Below are 20,275 nucleotides of genomic sequence, written 5' to 3'. Positions count from 1 at the left end.
TCAGGGTGGGGTGGGGTTTTTTTTTTTTTTGTACTAATTTAAAAAATTACCTGTAAAAAATTTATTGTTGAATTTATTCCTACCATGTGAAATAATTTGAAATTTTATCCTTGTTTTATAAAGGATATAAATATTATCCTTTTATAAATTTTATCCTTGTTTTATAACTTACTTTTATATTTAGTTTGATAAAATTTCACACTAATATGTCTGTACATCTTTAAACAATTTCATTACACTCTATAATTGATTTCCATGTATCCAAAATTTAGATTGGAAGAGGATAGAATGGTTATAAAGAGTCACCCAAAAATGAATTTTTGTTTAGATGATAAAATATTTTCCAGACATAGTGTCTCCATGTACCAGATTTATGATTTCCTACCCATTAAAAAGACATGACAGTGAGGTGGTATTTTTCTAAGCAGTCATTTGAAATATCTGTGGGCATTATAGAATTTTTGAAATATTCTAGAAGCCAACTTTTTGGTAGAAAATAATTAGGATATTAAATTTCCATAAGTCCAATGTGATAAAACCTATGATACTACTGTAACAAAAGTTTCTCTAACCTCTTTGATTTTTCTACCTCTTCTTGACCCCAGGCTAGTCTTGTTTCTAATCTTCCCTTATTACTTGGTAATAAGCTCCTCTATTGTTAAGGAATCTGATAATTAACAAATCTTTTTTAAATCCCTGATTTTTCACCCAGCCCTCACCCTAACACTGTTACTTCTAATTTAGTATATTCCAGTTGAATTCTTCCCTCTTCCCACTTAAACCTGGTAACCTTCCTAAAAAGACCCTTTCAGAGAGCGCAATTACTATTTTTTTTTCCAATTTCCTAGTCTCACTAGTTTGTCATATTGCTAGGTCTCAGTGACCACACTTATTACTTTACCTCAGCCCAGAATTTCATCACCTGATTGCTATCAAATGATTGTCACCACATATCCTTCACTCGAAACCATCTTATTCATTGATACCAAATAAACTTTCCGAAAACATCACTTTCCTTTTGCCTTTCCCCTGCTTCAGAACAAATAGCTCTGTATTGATTATGCTAGCAATTCTAAATTTTTCTACTTCTAAGACTTTACAATCTGGAAATACCTTATTCACCCAAATTTTCTACTATCTTCTCAACCAGTAGGTTATTCATGCTGCTTGTTTCACTGCTGCACCTTAATACCAAGCTCATTCTCAACTGTGGCTTTCCTTTGGTAGGATTTTGCTTTGGCTTTTTGATCATATATTTGACTCAAATTTAGAGGCCTATTTCAATTTTATCTCTTCCATTTAGTAACTTGCTATGTTCTTGCTGTTCTCAATATCTATAATTTTTATATTCGGTCCTGAAGGATGAAACTTTTTAATAGATCTTTAATAATTTTGAGAATTAGTGTTGGCCTCCTTGAAGATGTTGAGATTCCCCAAAGGCAGTTGTATTATAGAGCTCTCTCCTTTAACTCTTCCTTAGTCTCAGTATCCAGCAAAGTGCTGAGTTTGAAAAAATGCTCAATAATTGCTCATTAATTAATTGATTTTTTCTTAAAAAAATCTGTTAGGTGATGAAAAATAAAATTAGAATTGAGTTATTATTTTATCAGAATAAACAATATGTAAGTTAGAATTGAGCTCACTAAGCAGACTTTGAGTGGAATTCCAAGAATATTATACCCCATTTTGTATATGGTTTTACCTTTAAAAAATATTTTCAAATTTACTATTATAATATATCTCAGCAGTGCTGAAATGTCTAAAAGGAAGGATCGAGAGCTATGAGTTATGACATTGTCAACTACTTATTATATTACTTATACGAATTCTGTTGATACTCTTCTTAAAAAGAGAAGTTTTCCAAATATGCTCAAAAAATCAGATGTCAATGATCTGTTTCCTGTGGTGCTAATATCCTACCCTCAAGCTAAAATCTGTCTTTTATAACTCTGTGCTAGACTTACTTCCCACTGGTATATTAGAAGTCCAAAAATAGGTAATAGTAAAAAAATTTAATTCTCTTCTCTGTGATACAGAATTGCAGAATTAATACCATTAAGCTGCTTTTATGGGATTCTGTGAATTCTGATCATACAGTAAGAACAGTTCCCTTTCTTCTTTGTTTTATTTTGAACAACTAGTAATATAAGTAAGAGCAGCTTTTCAACTTTTACTTCGTAACTGTAATCCTCAAGTGTAGCTTTTCTAAGTAGGTCTTAGCATTTTCAAGTTACTCTGGAACACTTGGAATTGCTTGTCCTTGAGTGGGCAAAATAATCAATGCTACTTGCACTTTCCAAATATATGTAACACTTTCATAAATAAATATCACAGTAAAGCTTTTGGAGGTGAACAAAAACCACATAAAATTTTCACATTAAAAAAAATCATAGCAAAACTTAATCTAGAAAGTAAGATGACACTTTCACAACGATTGATAAAATATTATTCATTGATATGTCTAAAGAGCATAATATAGTGTATAGAATAGAAAGCAGTAAATATGGCTTATTTTTTGGCAGGCCATATTTTTAGCCAGATATTCAAACAATCAAGAAGACGAATATGCAAATTATTCAGAATGATGATCTTCTTTGGAAAGTTGGAATTTCTATGGATGAATTGCCCAATAAAAAATATCTCATAATTTTCCAACACTGCCATATGTATATATTGCCTTTCAATTTACTTTTTAGTAATGCATATGAACACAGAAAAATACTGAATAACCATAATGCATGGTTATTATAGGAAATGCAACAAAAACTTTGAAAGCATTCTTACCTCTTTGCTTTCTTCTAGTTCTGACTCACTGCTAAACTCTTCAGTATTTAGGTTTTCAAAATCGGACTCTCCAACAGCAATTGGCACTGTTACAGTGAGGCTGGGGTTGTTTATGAATGACATGTAATCATTTTCATCGATTACGTATTTTTCAACACTGCTTCCAGTACCTACACCACTGGTGGTTCCGTTTCCATCTTTAAGATAATTAAGTTCTTTGCTTATTTCTATTCCAGTATTATTGGATATGCAGCTATCTATTTTGTTGCCTTCATGGATCTCTATAACTTTTGGTTTTCTAAAAAAGGTTTTTCTGAAACACTCCCGTATCTTATTTTTCACATAATCAATTCCCTTTTGCATCCTTCCTACTGCAATCTGGAGATTGTTCATTTCATTATCATCATCAGTAGCAGCAAGATTGTCTGAGCTAAATGAACTCAACAATAAGGCCAGAAAGAGGTTCAGAACCTAAAAGAATAAAAGAAAATTTGCTACATTAATACGAAGTATGCATGTTAGCATAGATCTTTGCTAAAGTTAATTTAACAAATGCTTCTTGAATGCTTACTGTATTTCAGACACGTGACTGAATCTTACACTATTTAAAGGACCTGACAGCTACTATCTGCTGTAGGGGCAATATGATAAAACAAGTGCCTTTTCCTTCGTGCCAAGAAGGACAACAGGAAACCAGGACTTCTGAGACTTAAATTGTCTACTCAGAGTTGCCAGTGAAGAGACAAAAATCCCGTTTTGATGGTTTTGGCCAATGAGAAAAAAAAAAACCATCATTTTAGTCATTTTACTTCATGTTATCAGTTTGTCTGAGAATGTTTAGCTTCATGTATACAAATAAGGATTTTCTTTTTGAGAGCTTGGTGATATGTGTTAAAACAGTATACTTTTAATATAAATTCCTTTGTCCAGTGGCCACAAATTCAGAAAAGCAGAAATTTCCAAATGCAAATTATATAAGATTAACACATCTCCCATCAAAGCAAGAACTCTAGTTTGTTTCCTTATTTCTGCATCAGATTTTGTTCAGAATCTAGAGCTTCCTGATTTACTCTTCTGAAAAAAATTTCATGTCTACAGTTACCCCACAAATATTCTTTCAAGCAGTCTCACTTAAAAATGTACCTCTCAAAGCAAAGGTTAAGTATGATGGCATGAAGAACATTATGTACACACATAATTGAGAAATGTAAGCATTAAAACATGTTAATATACAAATTACGCTTTTACACTAAGAACTAAAAGTAAGTTTTTTAATTCTGCTCAGATTTAAGTGTGAATAACTTAAATGGCAACAATTTATTTTCTTTTAATAAAGCAAATTCAGGGAAGGATACATTTAGTCCCTTTCCAAGTTGAATAGTTAAATTACATAGCTACAATCTAATACCCTATTTCATTGAAATGTATCTTCAAAATTTGGTAAAATGCAACTTACTGCCTCTGAGTAGGCCGACAGTATGAGCTATGAATTTGTAAAGGGTAATTTGAAGATAGGGTAGACAGCCATATTTTTAGATTTACTGGAGGTCATTTCTTTATAAAAGTAATAATAGGATAAAAAATAATTCAGTCCATAATGGTAATAAAAGGATAAAAAATAAGTCTTCATGAAAAATTTTCTCTAAAAACAAACAAAAAAACCCTAATATTTTTGCTTCTAAACTTTCACAGATACACTTCAGTTAATGCCTACACCAACCATAAAATTTCAGCGTTGTTATTCAACTTTCATAGTTGGGGAACTTGAGGCTCAGAGAAGTTAAGTAACTTGCCCGAGCTCAGAGTGCTAGTCCTGGGATTTGAGTCTAGGTTGTTGGTGATAAAACCAGAGCTATCTATTGCATCAGGCCACCTTCCTAGCTACTCTCTGATCTTGTCCTTAATTATGAGCATTTATAATATATACATACCACCAGGTTTCCAATGACCATGACCAACATGAAAACAATAAGGCACATGGTTTGGCCAGCGACCTCCATACAGTCCCACATGGTTTCTATCCACTCTCCACACAGCACGCGGAACACAATCAGGAAGGAGTGGAAGAAGTCATTCATGTGCCAGCGTGGGAGTTGGCAGTCGCTGGAGATCTTGCAGACACATTCTTTGTAGCTCTTACCAAAGAGCTGCATGCCGACCACGGCAAAAATGAAGACGATGATGGCCAACACCAAGGTGAGATTACCTAAAGCCCCCACAGAATTGCCAATGATCTTTATCAGCATATTCAGCGTGGGCCAAGATTTTGCCAACTTGAAAACTCGAAGCTGTAATTAAGTGAAAAGATATTCTCAGTAGTAATCACAATATAATTTTGGAAGTTAGTTAGACATTGTATTTTATTATTATACTATATTGTAGACCTACCTTTGAGGGATGTAAAATCTCAAACCATACTAAAATTCAAACCCAGAAAAAGTAGCTTATAATACTGGAATTATTAATCAAATCATTAAATGCAAAAATAAAAAATATAAAATATGTCAGGATAAATAGAAAATTTCTAATTCATCAACAGTTATATCCCTTTCTGGTTCATCAACAGATATATCCTTGAAAACAAATTAATATTTTGATTGGAGACATTTAAATTGGATTGATTTTAGCAAACTAATGTCACCCTCAGACTATAGAGTAAAAAGAAATACTAAAAGTATGAGTTATATATTTTAATGGATATTTATAAAATAAAACTAAATTGATAAAAAATAACTTACATAAAGTCTTCCTTTCAATGTGAAAAACTGCACATTTTACTTAATTTCCAATAAAATTATATATATTAAAATTTTTTTTTTTTATTTATGATAGTCACAGAGAGAGAGAGAGAGAGAGGGAGGGAGGGAGGCAGAGACATAGGCAGAGGGAGAAGCATGCTCCATGCACCGGGAGCCCGACATGGGATTCGATCCCGGGTCTTCAGGATCGCGCCCTGGGCCAAAGGCAGGCGCTAAACCGCTGCGCCACCCAGGGATCCCAAAATTTTATATTTTTAAAATAAATTTTGCCGATTTTTAAAAAGTTTGTTATACCATTGTTTAAAATGCTAATGATATCAAATGTTTTCATACATGTTCCTTATTTTATTTTTTTATACATGTTCCTTTAAAGTAGTTCCTACTAATATAAGTTTAAGGTTGATAAAAAACTAAGATTAACTGAGGCCTCAAATTGTTATTTGCATTTCTTTACGGAGTTGAAGCAAAAAAAAAATTAAGTGAATTTAAAACATAATTTGAGGCACAGTTGCATTTTTAAATGTGCCCATATAGCTAATCATTATGAAGTGGTTCAGCCATTTTTATCATTCTCAGAAAATAGTCACACTTTGTTTTAAAGAGAATGTTTATATATATTCCTTAGAGTATCATGTGTTGGTGTAGATTTAAAATATTATTAAAAATAAGTGTAATATCACATTGATTTATTTTTAAAATAAATTTTATGCCAGTGATACAATATAAATGTAGTCTAAATTGATACCAGTCTGAATGATCTCAGTACAGACAATCCCTCCACATTTGCCAGGCCAAGCTCCATCAAACTAAGGCTGACAATAATTCCATCAAATATGTTCCAGCCTTCTTGGAAATAATAATATGGATCCATGGCAATGATCTTGAGAACCATTTCTGCTGTGAAGATCCCAGTGAAGACCTAAAGTAAAATAGAGATCACAGACACTGAAAAAACTTTTGACACTGTAAGAATCTGTAAAGAATATTAAATAGTCCTGAGTAAAAACATTTAAAATTTAAAATGGAGAAATGTAACAAACTGATATAAATTTAGCATTTTTTTCCAAGGGAGTATTTTAAGTGATACCCAAGAAAATGCTGATTTTAAAACATTTCCTCATTCACATTGTGATTCTGATACTGAATTGTAACTACAGAATTACTGCCCTTTTTGGTACACCAGACTTCTCGCATAATCACAATGAATTTTGTTTTTAGTATTATTACCTTAGGAACAAATCTATATATTAATTGAAGTTACTCTAAATTTATTTTAAATTTGGTAAAAAACATATTTTATTCTTGATTTTTGTGGGTTTTTAAAGGGACATCATCTTATTTCTGTAATTTTAAAAATGTTTCTGAAATAAGAGTGAGTTTCCCACAAGTGTTTTATAATAATATTCTCTGGATGCATGGCTCAGAATTAAGGTTAATGGATTAATAAAGCAGGGAACTGCAGATTTAATTGAAAGCAGCAGGTGAACTTTGTCAGTATGCATGCACGCATAATTAAAATTAATAAATTATTTGAGTGGTTGGATGAATGTCTGGTTGACAATAGAAACAACTGAAATGAACTCAAAATTTGTTTTTTAACTCAAAACCACAGGCCAAGGGACCCAATGAAGAGCTATGAAATTACTCTTGTAAAAAAATCTTAAAAAACAATAACCTTAAGAATAGGTAAAAGCTGCATTTTATAACTATAAAGCCAAGCTTACCATTTACAAGGTAAATCAGCCTTTACCCTGAAGGACTCTCGAAATATCGGCATCAAAATTATTTGAATTTCCTAAACATCAGTTAATTAAAAGAAATCAGTATCCACTCTTAAAAAAAAGTGCAGCTAACATAGGGACACCAGGGTGGTTCAGTTGGTTAAGCACTCAATTCTTGATTTCAGCTCAGGTCATGATCTTAGGGTCCTGGGAGAGGCAGTGGTCTGCCTCGGGCTGTACACTCAGCAGGGAAGCTGCTTGAGGATCTCTCTCCCTCAGCCCCTTCCCTTCCAGGTTGCTCCTGTGGGTGTGCTCTCTCTCTCTCTCTCTTTCTCTCTCTTTGTCTCTCAAATAAATAAATCTTTAAAAAAATGCAGCTAACATATTATTTTCCTAAACATAGAAAGACTTTAGGGGAAATAACCTATTCCAGAAAAAAATAGCTTAACTTCAGTTCTTCATTCACTCAAGTAGAAATAAAATGTTTTCCAAATAATTTTATTGCATGAAAATCTGGATATATAGTGGAATGCACACTGAAAATTATTTCTTTTTTATTTTATGGAATGACACCATAGGATTTTTTTCCCTGGTGAATTTAAAATAAATTCTGATTTAAAGAAATCTTATTTCTTATACAAAGTCTCAGAAGCAGCTGTTTGAATTAGCAGCCTGATCATAGAAATACATTAAACTGAGGTAGAAACTATCCAGGTAAACCATCTATAAATATTTCTTCCTACAGAAATATCATAGGATGATCTTTTCAGCTCTTCTGAAATGACTAGATCTCCTACGTTATAAAAACCTATACCTTAAATGTACATCCTTTCATCTAAAATGTAATCCCAACATAAAATTCCATTTTAGAAATAACATTTTAATTATAATTTGCAATTTAAAACTATATTTATTTATATCCTTAAGTGTTTTCCATTTAGATCCTAAAATCATTGGTATTGTTTCTTGGCACATTTTAGTCTAAACTGCATTGACAGGGCAGCCCTGGTGGCACAGCGGTTTAGCACCGCCTGCAGCCCAGGGCATGATCCTGGAGACCCTGGATCGAGTCCCACCTCAGGCTCTCTGCATGGAGCCTGCTTCTCCCTCTGCCTCTCTCTCTGTGTCTCTATGAATAAATAAATAAGATCTTAAAAAAAAATAAACTGCATTGTCAGTATTTAAGAGTTTTTAAAAATTTCTTCTCATTCTAACAAAAATCAATCCAGCATACTGATTTAATATTAGCCTAAGTTTACATAATTTTTAAATTCCATCAAAAAATTCTAAGAACAGAAAGAATTGGCAACCTCTGGATATGTATCAGATTATGTAAATAATGCCCATGTATGGTTTATAAACAAACATTCAGTTGCCTTTGAATTTTCTATATCACAAAGAATTTTTAGGACTCAAGGCAATTAATAAAAAACGTTGAATGTTTATTGTTTGAACTTGGCCAAAATGTATCTTGTTTTATGTAGAAGCTTTTTATCTTTTGAAACTTTGGGTAAATGCTTTTGTAGCCACTCATTCATTCAGAAAAAAATTACTGCTGCACACCTAAATGGAAGACATTTTGCTGGTCTTTGAAAATATAGTAGTAATTAAGATATACAAACCTAGACTGCATAAACCTAGTTCATTTAGGCTGATAAATTTTCTGTGGACAGACTGCATAAACCTAGTTCATTTAGGCTGATAAATTTCTTATGAACAATGAATTTTAGGCTTTCTAAGCCAGCTTCTTTAGTGAGGAGTTAAGTTCAGTGAAAAGGTCCTAATCTATTGTACACATGATAAATACAGTAAATGCATAAGTGCTAAGGATGGAGATGAGAAATCACCCTGGAAGTCTGGACCAAGAGTAAAGAAATTTGGAGCATTTTGAGATGGTTTGGGGTGCACAACACTGAAGATGATAAAATGTTGGGGAATAAGGTCTCATTTCAGGAAAGGGAAGGTTTTCCTATTGAGTATTTACTTAGGGAAGTTCTGTTGCTGTACATTAAAAGGAGAAATGTTCATTCTAAAGGCTATTGGTCAGTTTGCTCTACAAAACCTCTATTTGTCCAGACTGATGTTCCATGTTTTCTTTTTGTAGTGAATTTGATGTAACTGGAGCTTATATTTGCTGTATTATTATTATTAGCTTTTTTTTAAAAAAATGGCTTTAGTTTTATTACTCCCATGGCTTTTGGGTATTTAAATGCAAACATTTTAAAATGTTGTTGTTGTTGTTGATTGGGTGGGGAAGGTGAAATCAAAATATACTTAAAGAAAAATGATGAGAAATTATTTAGCATTTATGGTGTTCTTTTCTCTTATCTGTCATATGAGGCTATTCAATGAGGTAACTCATAAGGTCTGCGTCTAAAATTCTTGGATTTCTGTCAGCATTGTATTGTTTACCAAATTGTATTCAGAAATTGTATACACAATTTTTACACTAGAACCTCATTATAAATTGTTAGTTTGGAGACAAGATAGCTTTATACTGTACTAGGAAAGGAGTTAGATGGCCAGATAGCACTCTTTAATTGATACAAGATGCCTCCAGGTGAATTTTAGGATTCAGCTCCCAAGTGTTTTATCTTTTAATAAATGAGTTATTTTTTCTCCTTCAAAAAGTTATCATGTCCCTTTTCTGAGATTTTAAATTCATATCCTGTACCACACCATTTAATTGAAATAACTTTACTAATCATGTTTCTTTAGGTTTTTATTTGCAAATGACATGTATGATCCTTAGTACAGGTATCATGTTCTGAGTTCCCTTCAGGGTCTAGCAGGATAAAGGGATATCGTGGACTCTTAATCACTGGTTATAATGAGAGTTATAGTAAGAAAAGTAGTCAATGTAGGAGCTACAAACCTCTATCTGTATTCCCTGAAGAAAGACTTATAGGTTAGTTGGGAATGTTTGTATGATAAAGAGGTTGTGTAACCTATTATGATTGATGGATGATTTCTTGCTTATAAAGTCTCTAAGATGGGTGCATGGGTTTTATAATAGTCAAGACAAAAACAAAATAGAGCATCTTAGAGAAACCCAACAGATGTTTGAGGTCTCCTGATGCTCAAATTTGATCAATCAATCCAATTAGTAGAGAAGTGATGTAATTTTTATATGCTCCAGAAACAGGGTACAAATGGGGCACATTGATCTAAGTAAACCTGAAAGTTCCACAAATCTTTTACAGGACATTCCTTTGTTAACAATTCAAATAAAACCTAGATATCCTTATTTGTAAGGTATTATGTGAAAATTTGAGTAGTAACAACTACTCCATAGAAACTAAAGTTATTTAAATAAGCAAACTATAAATTCCACAAAATATGCAATGCAACCATCCATAGTGTATAATAGAGTCCAAAGTCAGCTAAGTACCCATGGTATAAGGAGTATATTCTCTCCCTCTCCACTCCTTCCTCCCTCTTCCTCTTTTTCTTTTTCTCTTTCTCTGTGTCTGTCTCTATAGATTTTTACATATTATTTACGTATAATTAAACATATATAATTTTTATACAGAAATACTTATTATAAGGGTTGTTATGGGTATAAAATATCTGAGAAACTATGAAATGCCTTACATGTATGATATTATTAATAATAACAGGAGCTTTCAGCTAATAGAAACAGTTTATTGTTCCATCTCTTACGGTTAGAAATAGTTAACTCAGGTCTGTTTTCTATCTTATACACTCTTTATCTTGCTGAGCCTTGTTTCCCTGATGCTAACCTCAGCTTATTAATGGTTTTACCACAATCTATCAGTCATCAGTCTTCCACCCTACTTCTGTACCTTCTTATCTCTGTTGCTACACATTAGGTTACAGAATTTTGGAACTGGAGAAAACATGAAAAATCATCTAGTTCAGTACATTCTACTCACTAGAAAACAGACCCAAAGATCTAAATTACTTTTTCAAGAGCACCACAGTTATTTAGCATGGACTGTTGGACTTGAACCCAGATTTGGTGCTTTTTTTCTAGTGCTTTTCCATTTGATCATCCTTATAATCCAACCTCTCTTATCCTGTGCTTCCAAACTCTAGTGCTTTAACTTTGGAATTCTATAAAACTTCAATTTCCTGTTTTGCTCTGGCAAATTTCCAAAATTTCTTCCTGATTGTTCAACTTCCCTAACTGTTCAGTATCTTGGGAAAAATACAAGAGCTAGAGCAGAACTGTTTTCCATCAGTATTTCAAAGAAAGGTAAATAGCATATATTAGAGGAAGGAAATTGTTTATTGAGCACATGCTAGATGCCAGGCTCAGTATTGTTTTCATCTTACCTCATTTGGCCTTCACAACAACTCTGGGAGATGAGTATCATTATATCCATTTCAAAATAGAAAACAAGGACTCAGATTTTTTATCAGACTTGTCCAGATGCTACATCATTAGTAAGTATTGGCAGTGAAGCCAAACCCAGTTCCACCCAACTCCAAAGCCTATATTCTTTCATGAAAACATTCTACTCTAAGCAGCCCGTTTGGGTAGAAAACAACCAGTTCATTATTTATTGAGCTACAAGCATGTAAACATTATAGGAGATACAAAGGAAAAATGGGACATAACCTTGAAGAATATGAAGAATTGAAATGAGGTCGGAACACTCTAGATGTGAATGTAGAGAACAGTGAAATATTTTCCCATATGTAAATATATAAACATGGGTGATGTTGGTGTGACTTGGCTCTTCTGATGGGCCAGTAGTGGCTGGTTAGGAAACAATGGACTATAGGAAGGTATAGAAAGGATGGGATCAGATGAGGAGTCTTGAAAATCAGATAAAGCTGTTGAACCCTAAGTACAGATAATAGATACTTTAGCAAAGAGCAAACATACTGAGTGCAGAGTCCTAAAAGTATTATTTTAATCATAGTTATAGGATTAAAAAGAGGTACCTTTAAAGAAGAAATAATGGGTCTTATCAACTTATATATAACAAATGCAGGAAAAGTAAGTAAAAATGGCTATCAGATTTCTATCTTTGAATTGGAAGGCTCTTTGAAGCTGGGAGGCTACTACTAGAGGTAACATAAGACTGGACTGAGATAGCACTTTCAGTCACATATTGTGTTCAAAGTTATCCTTGCACAACATTATGTAATAGTTGGAAATATAGGAGTAGGGCATAGCTTACGCCACAAGAGCAGATAATTCCAACAGTTGTTGAATAATAAAAACATTGAGTGGAAAACAGCCTTACTAGACATAAGTCCAGAAAAGAAGCAGACATGAGGTGATTGGAAAGATCAAGAACAATCGCTTAAAAAAAAAAAAAACAATTCACAGGTGCCAACGATGAAGAAAATCTCAAGAATCTGGTGGGTGCTACAAAGTCAAACCATGGAATAAAGCTGAGGTCACTTACTGGGTAGACATTTATGTAATTGTCTGCCCAGTATTTCCTTTTCAACTTCTGTTGGGAATTGCTTCTCCATCTTTGTGATTCCTCGAGTCTGTCATGTTTTCACATGGATCTACCCTCGGCCTCCGATTAAACCAGAGGTGAGCATCTAACCTAGGCTCTGCCAAACAAGAGTCCTATTGTGAGAGTCTTTGAACTAGAACTGAAAAAGGGATACAGCTTTTTTTCCAGTGCAGAGGTTACAAGATGTAAAACCAGAGAGGTATGGCTGAGAGGTTTCCTGACCCAGAGACAAAAGATGAAATGAACATTTGAGCAACATCCAAGCCCTTGGTTAAAGCATTTCCTGAAGCCCAACTACAAAGTTAGCCTTTATATGGTTTGGTAGTTCATTTTTTTCTTTTCATTCTAGGAGTCGTTTTTTTTTTTTTTTTTTTTTTTTTTTTAATTTTCCTCTTACACTAGTTTGAGTCTATTTCTGTCTTGTGCCAAAAAGGAAGCTCTCGATTAATCCTTTTCTTACTTGTTTACCCATTTCAGTTTTCTCATATAAAGGAGGAAATGTACATGTCAGCATACACATATGCAGATGCCTGTTCAAGTGATTTGAACCAAAAGTATGGCTAAGTATGGCTAAATTACAAATGCATTTTCACCCACTGTTTTTTCTTTTGTGTGAATACTACTGAAACATTTTGTTAGGTAATTCAATTTAAACAACTATGTCCTCTTTTGTACAGAAATCAATCTTTGCATACAGAGTTGCTATATATTTCCTTCAATGGACATGATTTCTTCAGAGGCTGTGTATAGTAAAACTGCATTTTTGTGGAGCCAGAATTAGATACTTTGTGTTTTTTTTTTTTTTTTGGACCTATATTTTAGCAAGAATGACAGTAAAAATTTTAATGAACTTACAGCTTACCAGACACTGTGGTCAATTAGCATGGACATTGGTCTGAGCAATCAGCATTCATACCAGTTGAATTTTAGATCTTACTGCTGAGATTCCCTACACAGCATGAATGAATTTTTTTCTTTGGCCTATATCCTCCACCCCTGCCAAAGGAAATAAGTAAACTTTAAATGAACTTACCAAGTTTCCTACAGTCAATACACTACTGAATTGACCGGTCATTGGGTAGTGTTCCATGGCCATAAAGAGAGTATTTAAGACAATGCAAATAGTGATGGCAAGATCGACAAATGGATCCATAACAATTAAATTCACAAGATGCTTTACTTTTAACCATGCATCGCAGCAGTCCCAGATCAAAAATACATTGGCAAATCTGTACCAGCATGGTGGACATTTCTGTCTAGATTCTTCAAGTTCTGGGGGAACAATAAAGAGGAAGAGTAGTAAATAACAATAAAAATGAATTATTGTTACAATAGATTAAACATTATTTATAAAATCAGTGCTTCTACCTGGGTATCGAAGTTCATGTTACTTAGCTTAACAAACTTGAGAAGGCAATCCTTTTAAATATCCTCACAAAATATTCATTAAAAATTTCATATAAATGTCTTTTGCCTTTAATTAAATACAGAAAACACCTTCAATTTAATACTTCAAATTAACTTTATTAGCTAATAGCTAGGTAATTATTGATTATATTGCTATATTATTTTTATCAAAGGAATTTTATTTTATTTTTTTAAAGATTTTATTTATTTGAGAAGGACAGAGAGAGGGAGAGAGCATGAGCAGAGAGGGAGAAGCAGACTCCCTGCTGAGCTTAACCAACTGAGCCACCCAGGCACCCCAAAACAATTTTTAAATAAGCTTTACAGAAATATTAAATGTATCAAACACTATTTCGTTTGAAAGTGTCTTTTAAAAAACACTGTCTAAAGCTGTGATCCTTATTAATGTGTGCAACCAAGTCTCTCTTCTGATTGTTTCCACATCAGCATTAATTTTGCACACAATGAGATGTAGTATGTCCTTTTTAGTATAGATTCAAACCTATATCTACTTATGTTATGCAAATATACTCCTATCTTTTAGAATTTTAGCCTAATATATTTAAGAGAGTTGCTAGTAATTTAATGGGTAAACCTGTCATAATTATTATGTGACCATTCAGATATCATATATACCAATAGGACAAGATATAAAATGTAACTCATATTTTCTAAAGAACACATGTTAAATACTTCTTAAATGAAAGACTTATGAAATTGCAAGACTAATGTAATGTAAGAAGGTATATTCTAATTATTTAAGGAGAATATAACAATGATAACTCACTGACATAATATGGAGTGGGGAAATATCACTTAGTTGACAGGATCAGGAGTTACAAAAAAGGGACAGTATTAGCTTTTGTAACCAGCATGTTAATAATGTATTTTATATATCATCTACTTAGGTTTGTTATGCAGTTATGATTTTGGGTAATTGACTTTGGTAATTCTATGAGGAGAAGAAATAGTTGCACAAAGCATATAATCATGTCAAGCTGACTATCTCATGGCTTGCTTCTTACCTTCCATTGTGTTAGTCAGGATGCTGGCTATGCTCATGGCTCTTTGCCTTCCAGAGGAATCCTCTAGCATCTCCATTGAAATCTGATAAGAACTTAGCCTTCTCTTTCTGACTTCCGTTTCAGTAGTGGTGCCCTGCAAACCAAATACTGATGGTTCAAACCACCCTTTCAATGAATAATACAGCACTACATAGCATTTCTTTGGAAAATCATGCTACATGCAATTTTTCCAGGTAATAATTTTCAAGTAATAATAAAATATTGAGTTTATTATTAAGTTCTAAACACTTTTTAAAAATTATCACGATGGTAGAGTTTAACAAGAATGTACCAGTTGGATGCAGTTGTATAGGGCAATTTTGTTGCAGGAATGTTTTAATTAACCTTTTGGAATTTTCAGAGAAATTCCATAAGCATACTAAAGTCATACACTGTTTCATTTCATTCAAATGTGATTATTTCTAGCTTATCTCAATGATTAATAATTGGATCAGTCTTCTCCCCCCAAAATAATAGGATCATAGTGTTGCAAGGCTGAATTGTTTTCTCTGAAGCCATATTGATAGTATTGACATATATGGGCCAATTTTTTTCCATGCACAAACACAGATGTACAATGAAATGTGTGTGCTTTCCTGAGATTATTTATTTCCTTTGATTATTTCTACAAGTCATCCTATAAGAAATCAAAGCATTTTAGAGCCATTTAATACACATCAAAACATTTTAGCATCAAAACACTTTAGCATCCCTATAATATTGATATTTGTATGGAAACTGCCTATTATCATTAGGCAGGTCATTTACCTATAGGTCATGATAATATTTCATTTCCAGAATATGAATAAATAATTACATAATTCTGTGTGAGATTACATTTGTAATAACAATTTGGTTGTCACAGTGCCCATTATTTTGTGTTGGTAGGTCTCTTGAATTTGTGGATATAGTTTCACTCAGACTGTAAGAACTCTAAAGCATTTGAAATCTAATGGTCCCATACAAATCAATTGGTTCTAAAGATTTATTGTTTTTCATTCAATAAATCATATTATTTTCAAGGCATTTCATTTTGGGGAAGCAGAATGGTATAATAGGCTAAACCGCCCAGGCTTTGATTATTTCAGTTGGTGTGTAATGTCAGTAATAGCTAACTTATCTATTATCACCTCTGGCGGAAGTTGTCCAGTAGGTGAAGTTAGAGCTGACGGTCCACCCACCAAGGAAACCACACCATTGCAATCCACAGTGCTGTGCATCTTCCCATTTGCTGGAAGCCCTGGCACCATCCTGGATGACATACTGGCCTGACTAACGTTACTGTTGCGTCGCTCTCCATGTCTGTGCGGCACAAACAGTGAGTCTCTCCTGCTCTCGCTGTCTTCAAATGTACTGTGCTCATCATCAGCAAAGTCATTTTCAGAACCGACATCCTTTGCCCGACCTCTGAAGCTGAAAATGCTTGTTTTGCTATTGCGTCGTGGGGAAAACAGGGAGCCACGGATACTTAACAGAGACTGAGGAGAGAGCAAGGAAGAAAGGAATGGGGCAAGGGTGGGGATACACAGTTACTTAACAAAAGTCTTAATATTGCAGAATCTATTTGCATTTGAATTAGAATAGTCTTGCTCTTAAACACAGGCTATCGAGTTTATGGAGAACACATACATTTTGATATTTTTATTAAGGACCACAATGCAAATTTAAGTATAAAGAGTTTTTTTCTGATTAAGAATCCTAATTTGCAGTTTGGTAAGTGCACAACCATTTCATTTGATCTTAACTCTAATACTATGAGGTGGATTTTGTTATGGTAATGTCATAGGTATGGAACCTGATGCTGGAAAGGAGAAATACTTCATTTTGGAAGAAGTGGTGATTAAACAAATTGTAGATGACTTTTACTCTGAAATGCTATGATCTGAAGGGCATGCAATTTTGAAAGTAAGTTATGGCTCAAGAGCGATTGTTGGCTCAAATTTAAAATATCTGGACCAAATATGTTACTTTTAGATAATGATTTAAAAACAGAACTATTATCTCTCTGTTCTCTTCTTTCGAATATTAAAAGGAAATGAGTTTACTCTGTTTCTGGATCTGGGAATAAAAGTCACAAAACTTACCTATGACGCTGTCTTCCAAATTTGCTATTAGTTTCCCAAATAGGTACTAGTGATTCCCCTTAAGAGAATATATGTCATAATAAACACAACAGAATTCCTAAGCTGCCATCTAAATTTCTATTATTACTTAAATTAAACATTAGCTTAAAAAAAGGCAAGGCATATATACACGACTTTACCAAAGAGGTGATGTAGAAGATATCCTTCTGATCTCACTTTCATTTTATTGAAAGGAATTAGATGATTCAAAACATTTTAATTAAGGATGTTTACAAATAAACTGAGTAAATGGTTTCTGGTAGTAGAAAATGAAGATTTAACATGAAATCCATTCTTTCATCTTTTGAATAAATTTTAAACTAGCAGCACCAAATATCTTTATTCTAGCCTTGGTGATAGTTTTCAAAAACATCTCTATTCAGTCTGCAGAATCTTTGTTTACTCTCCTCATCATTAACAGTGACATTCCCCATTGCTCCCCCTGCTTGGACTTTCGTGACCTCTGTTACCTATCTTCATAGCCAGGGTTTTATATATATATATATATATATGTATAAGTGTACGTATATAGGTATATATATCTACATATGTGTATATATGTGCACATACAGGCACAGACGCACACACTTATGCATACATATCCAAATGGCTACAGCAAACATTCTAAGACCTTCTCATTCTTCCTCCAAACTTCAGTATAAAGCCAAATAAAAATAATTTTAGTGGGAAAAAACGTAGGAAAGGCAGACTCCATCAAATTTATTTTTGGGTCCTCTGCCTAATTAGGTCATGCTGATTTTCTTAGGCCCCATTTTTAGCTTTATTTTTATGTCTTTTCCCAGACTGCAAAGCACCAGAATAATCGTTGTTGCCCTCTGTCATAGTGATGTTCTGGAAAGATATTATTCATTAAGAAATGTACTCTTGCTTTGGATTTAGTTAGAATGCCCACAGGAACTATTTCTGGTTACCCAGCTTGTCCAACCTGAGACTGTGCCTTTATGACAATCAGTCAGTAGTTAGACTGATTTTCTAGTTAATATAAGTGATCAAGAAATCAGGTATCGTGAAGACTTAAACTCAGCCCCCCAATAATAAAGAATGCTAGGGTTTTAATATCCTTAGACTCAATTTTAATTATCAATATAATACTGATTATTATCAGACTTGTGTTTCAAAAGTTTAGTGTGGAAAAAAAAAAAGTTTAGTGTGTATTTTTAGGTCCCAATTTTTTTTGACTTGGGATTCAGTACGTAGGGGATAGGACTCTGGAATCTGGATATTCAGCACACATTCCAGGTGATTCTAATGCAAGTATTAGGAGAATACTAATTTTGTCTTACATTAATACCTAGGATAGTTCCTTGTAATCATCTTAATATACCTATGTTCAGAGACTGTCTTTGGAAACTGAAAATTAGCCTGTACGATACTGGTTGAGAGTATATTGTATGAGTGCATGTTTGTAATGTATCTGGTACATGCCTTTAGTTTGCATATTTTTATGTTGGGGTGTTTTCAAAGGCGTTCCAGAATTTTTAGTTTATTTGAAACTTGTATTCACTCTTTGGAAAGTATAATAATGGGTGTGAGCACAGCTTTCAAGGCAACAGAGACTGAAAAAGAAGATAACAAAAATAGTATTCAGAGAAAATAAACCAAAAATAACACACTAGAAGATGTAGCAAAGTAGAGGGAATACCCACAGCTGTGGCAGCCCTTCCTTCTTAGGAAAACAAGCTTTTAAGCTTTAAGGACCAAAAGACCATTTCTCTTTGCCTTAGGCATGGCAAAACATGAATCCCAGGTATCTATTTTTTTTGTTCCAAAAGGGTAAATATGAACTTTTTCCCTTATAATATTCATTAGCAAAAGGGAAAAATAGAAGAACTTAGTTCTGTAAAACACAATCCTGCATGTAGGGATTGAACTTCAAGTCAGTTGGGAAAAGTCAAGAGAAAGATGATGCAGAGAATTTAAAGATGTTCTAGTAGAAACATGTAAAGTGAGTGCTGCATTTTAAGTTAACTGTATGTACCTATCAGTGTTTTCAATAAATCAGCAACTTTACTTGGTACTAGCTAAAAACTTTCTAGTTTAAAACAAATTGTCTTGGTGTGTCCAAACAACATAGCTAAAATCTTGGAGAGGATTCACTTTCCATTGAACACCCTTAAGTAGCTTTTCATGTACTATGAACATGATTAATCTATTTGAAAATAAAATAATGTAATAAATGTAAAATAACATTTAAACATATGTGTTAGTAGAGGACAGAGTACCCATAATATGTGGCTTCTCTGCCTTGACATTTTCAGAAGATAATGTTTTGAACACATGCCATGTCCATCTTATGCTTCCTATTCCCACTACCTTCACTGATTCTCTTTACTATCACAGAGCCTTGTTTTGCTTATACAAGAAATTGTAAACTGCTTCTGGTAATTTTTGCTTGAGTTGTGTTAATGTTCCCTGTCTGTCTTTACTGGGATTTGTAAATATTAGTATTAGTAGGATCTTTCTTTTACTTTTGAAATATCTACCATCTGTATATACATTTTTCTATCTACCTATTATCTACCTACCTACTATCTATCTACAAATACTATAAAATGAACTACATATAACATATGTATGTACTGATTCTGTTTTTTTAGTATTAAAACTCTGGCTGACGCCTAACTTCTCTCTGCTCTTGCCTCTCTGTGGTTCACCGGCCTCCCAGCTGCTCACTGAGCATTCCTGGCATACTGCTGTGCCAGGCCCTTACACTTGGCTCTTCCATGAGTCTGGGATGCTCTTCAATGAGATAGTTTCTTCCTTTGCCTCCTTAAAATCTTTGCTTAAATGTCTCCTTTACAGTGAGGACTTCCCAAACCACCTTATTTAAATTTTTTACATCCATTTAATGCTCCTAATCTGGGCAGCCCCAGTGGTACAGTGGTTTAGTGCCACCTGCAGTGCGGGGTGTGATCCTGGAGACCTGGGATGGAGTCCCACGTCCGGCTCCCT

The 20,275-nt window shown here is 33.6% G+C and overlaps 1 protein-coding gene and 1 long non-coding RNA gene across 8 annotated transcripts in view; one reads left to right on the top strand and one right to left on the bottom strand.

Annotated features, from left to right (window-relative positions):
• LOC144304862 (sodium channel protein type 3 subunit alpha) overlaps positions 1 to 20,275 on the bottom strand; it is a 105,859-nt gene that overhangs the window by 26,867 nt on the left and 58,717 nt on the right. For 4 of the 6 annotated variants that reach the window (XM_077883459.1, XM_077883454.1, XM_077883455.1 and 1 more), the window contains 6 exons: positions 16,310 to 16,657; positions 15,141 to 15,273; positions 13,742 to 13,980; positions 6,289 to 6,462; positions 4,716 to 5,072; positions 2,785 to 3,255 (listed from right to left, as the gene is read on the bottom strand). In XM_077883459.1, the coding sequence (XP_077739585.1) occupies positions 2,785 to 3,255; positions 4,716 to 5,072; positions 6,289 to 6,462; positions 13,742 to 13,980; positions 15,141 to 15,273; positions 16,310 to 16,657 (1,722 nt within the window). The remainder of the gene's footprint in view (positions 1 to 2,784; positions 3,256 to 4,715; positions 5,073 to 6,288; positions 6,463 to 13,741; positions 13,981 to 15,140; positions 15,274 to 16,309; positions 16,658 to 20,275) is intronic. The other 2 variants (XM_077883457.1, XM_077883458.1) reach the window with 2 other exon arrangements.
• Positions 1 to 20,275, top strand: part of LOC144304863 (uncharacterized) — a 115,966-nt gene that overhangs the window by 42,785 nt on the left and 52,906 nt on the right. The window contains exon 2 of one of the 2 annotated variants that reach the window (XR_013371856.1): positions 4,821 to 4,980. The exons of the other annotated variant lie outside the window; for it this stretch is intronic. This is a non-coding gene — a long non-coding RNA (uncharacterized LOC144304863). The remainder of the gene's footprint in view (positions 1 to 4,820; positions 4,981 to 20,275) is intronic. 2 annotated transcript variants of the gene reach the window in all.

The sequence above is a fragment of the Canis aureus genome, chromosome 34, assembly GCF_053574225.1.
Source record: "Canis aureus isolate CA01 chromosome 34, VMU_Caureus_v.1.0, whole genome shotgun sequence".
NCBI classification, from domain to species: Eukaryota; Metazoa; Chordata; class Mammalia; order Carnivora; family Canidae; genus Canis; species Canis aureus.
Note: the sequence above shows the minus strand (reverse complement) of the source record. Positions and strands in the feature narration are given on the sequence as shown.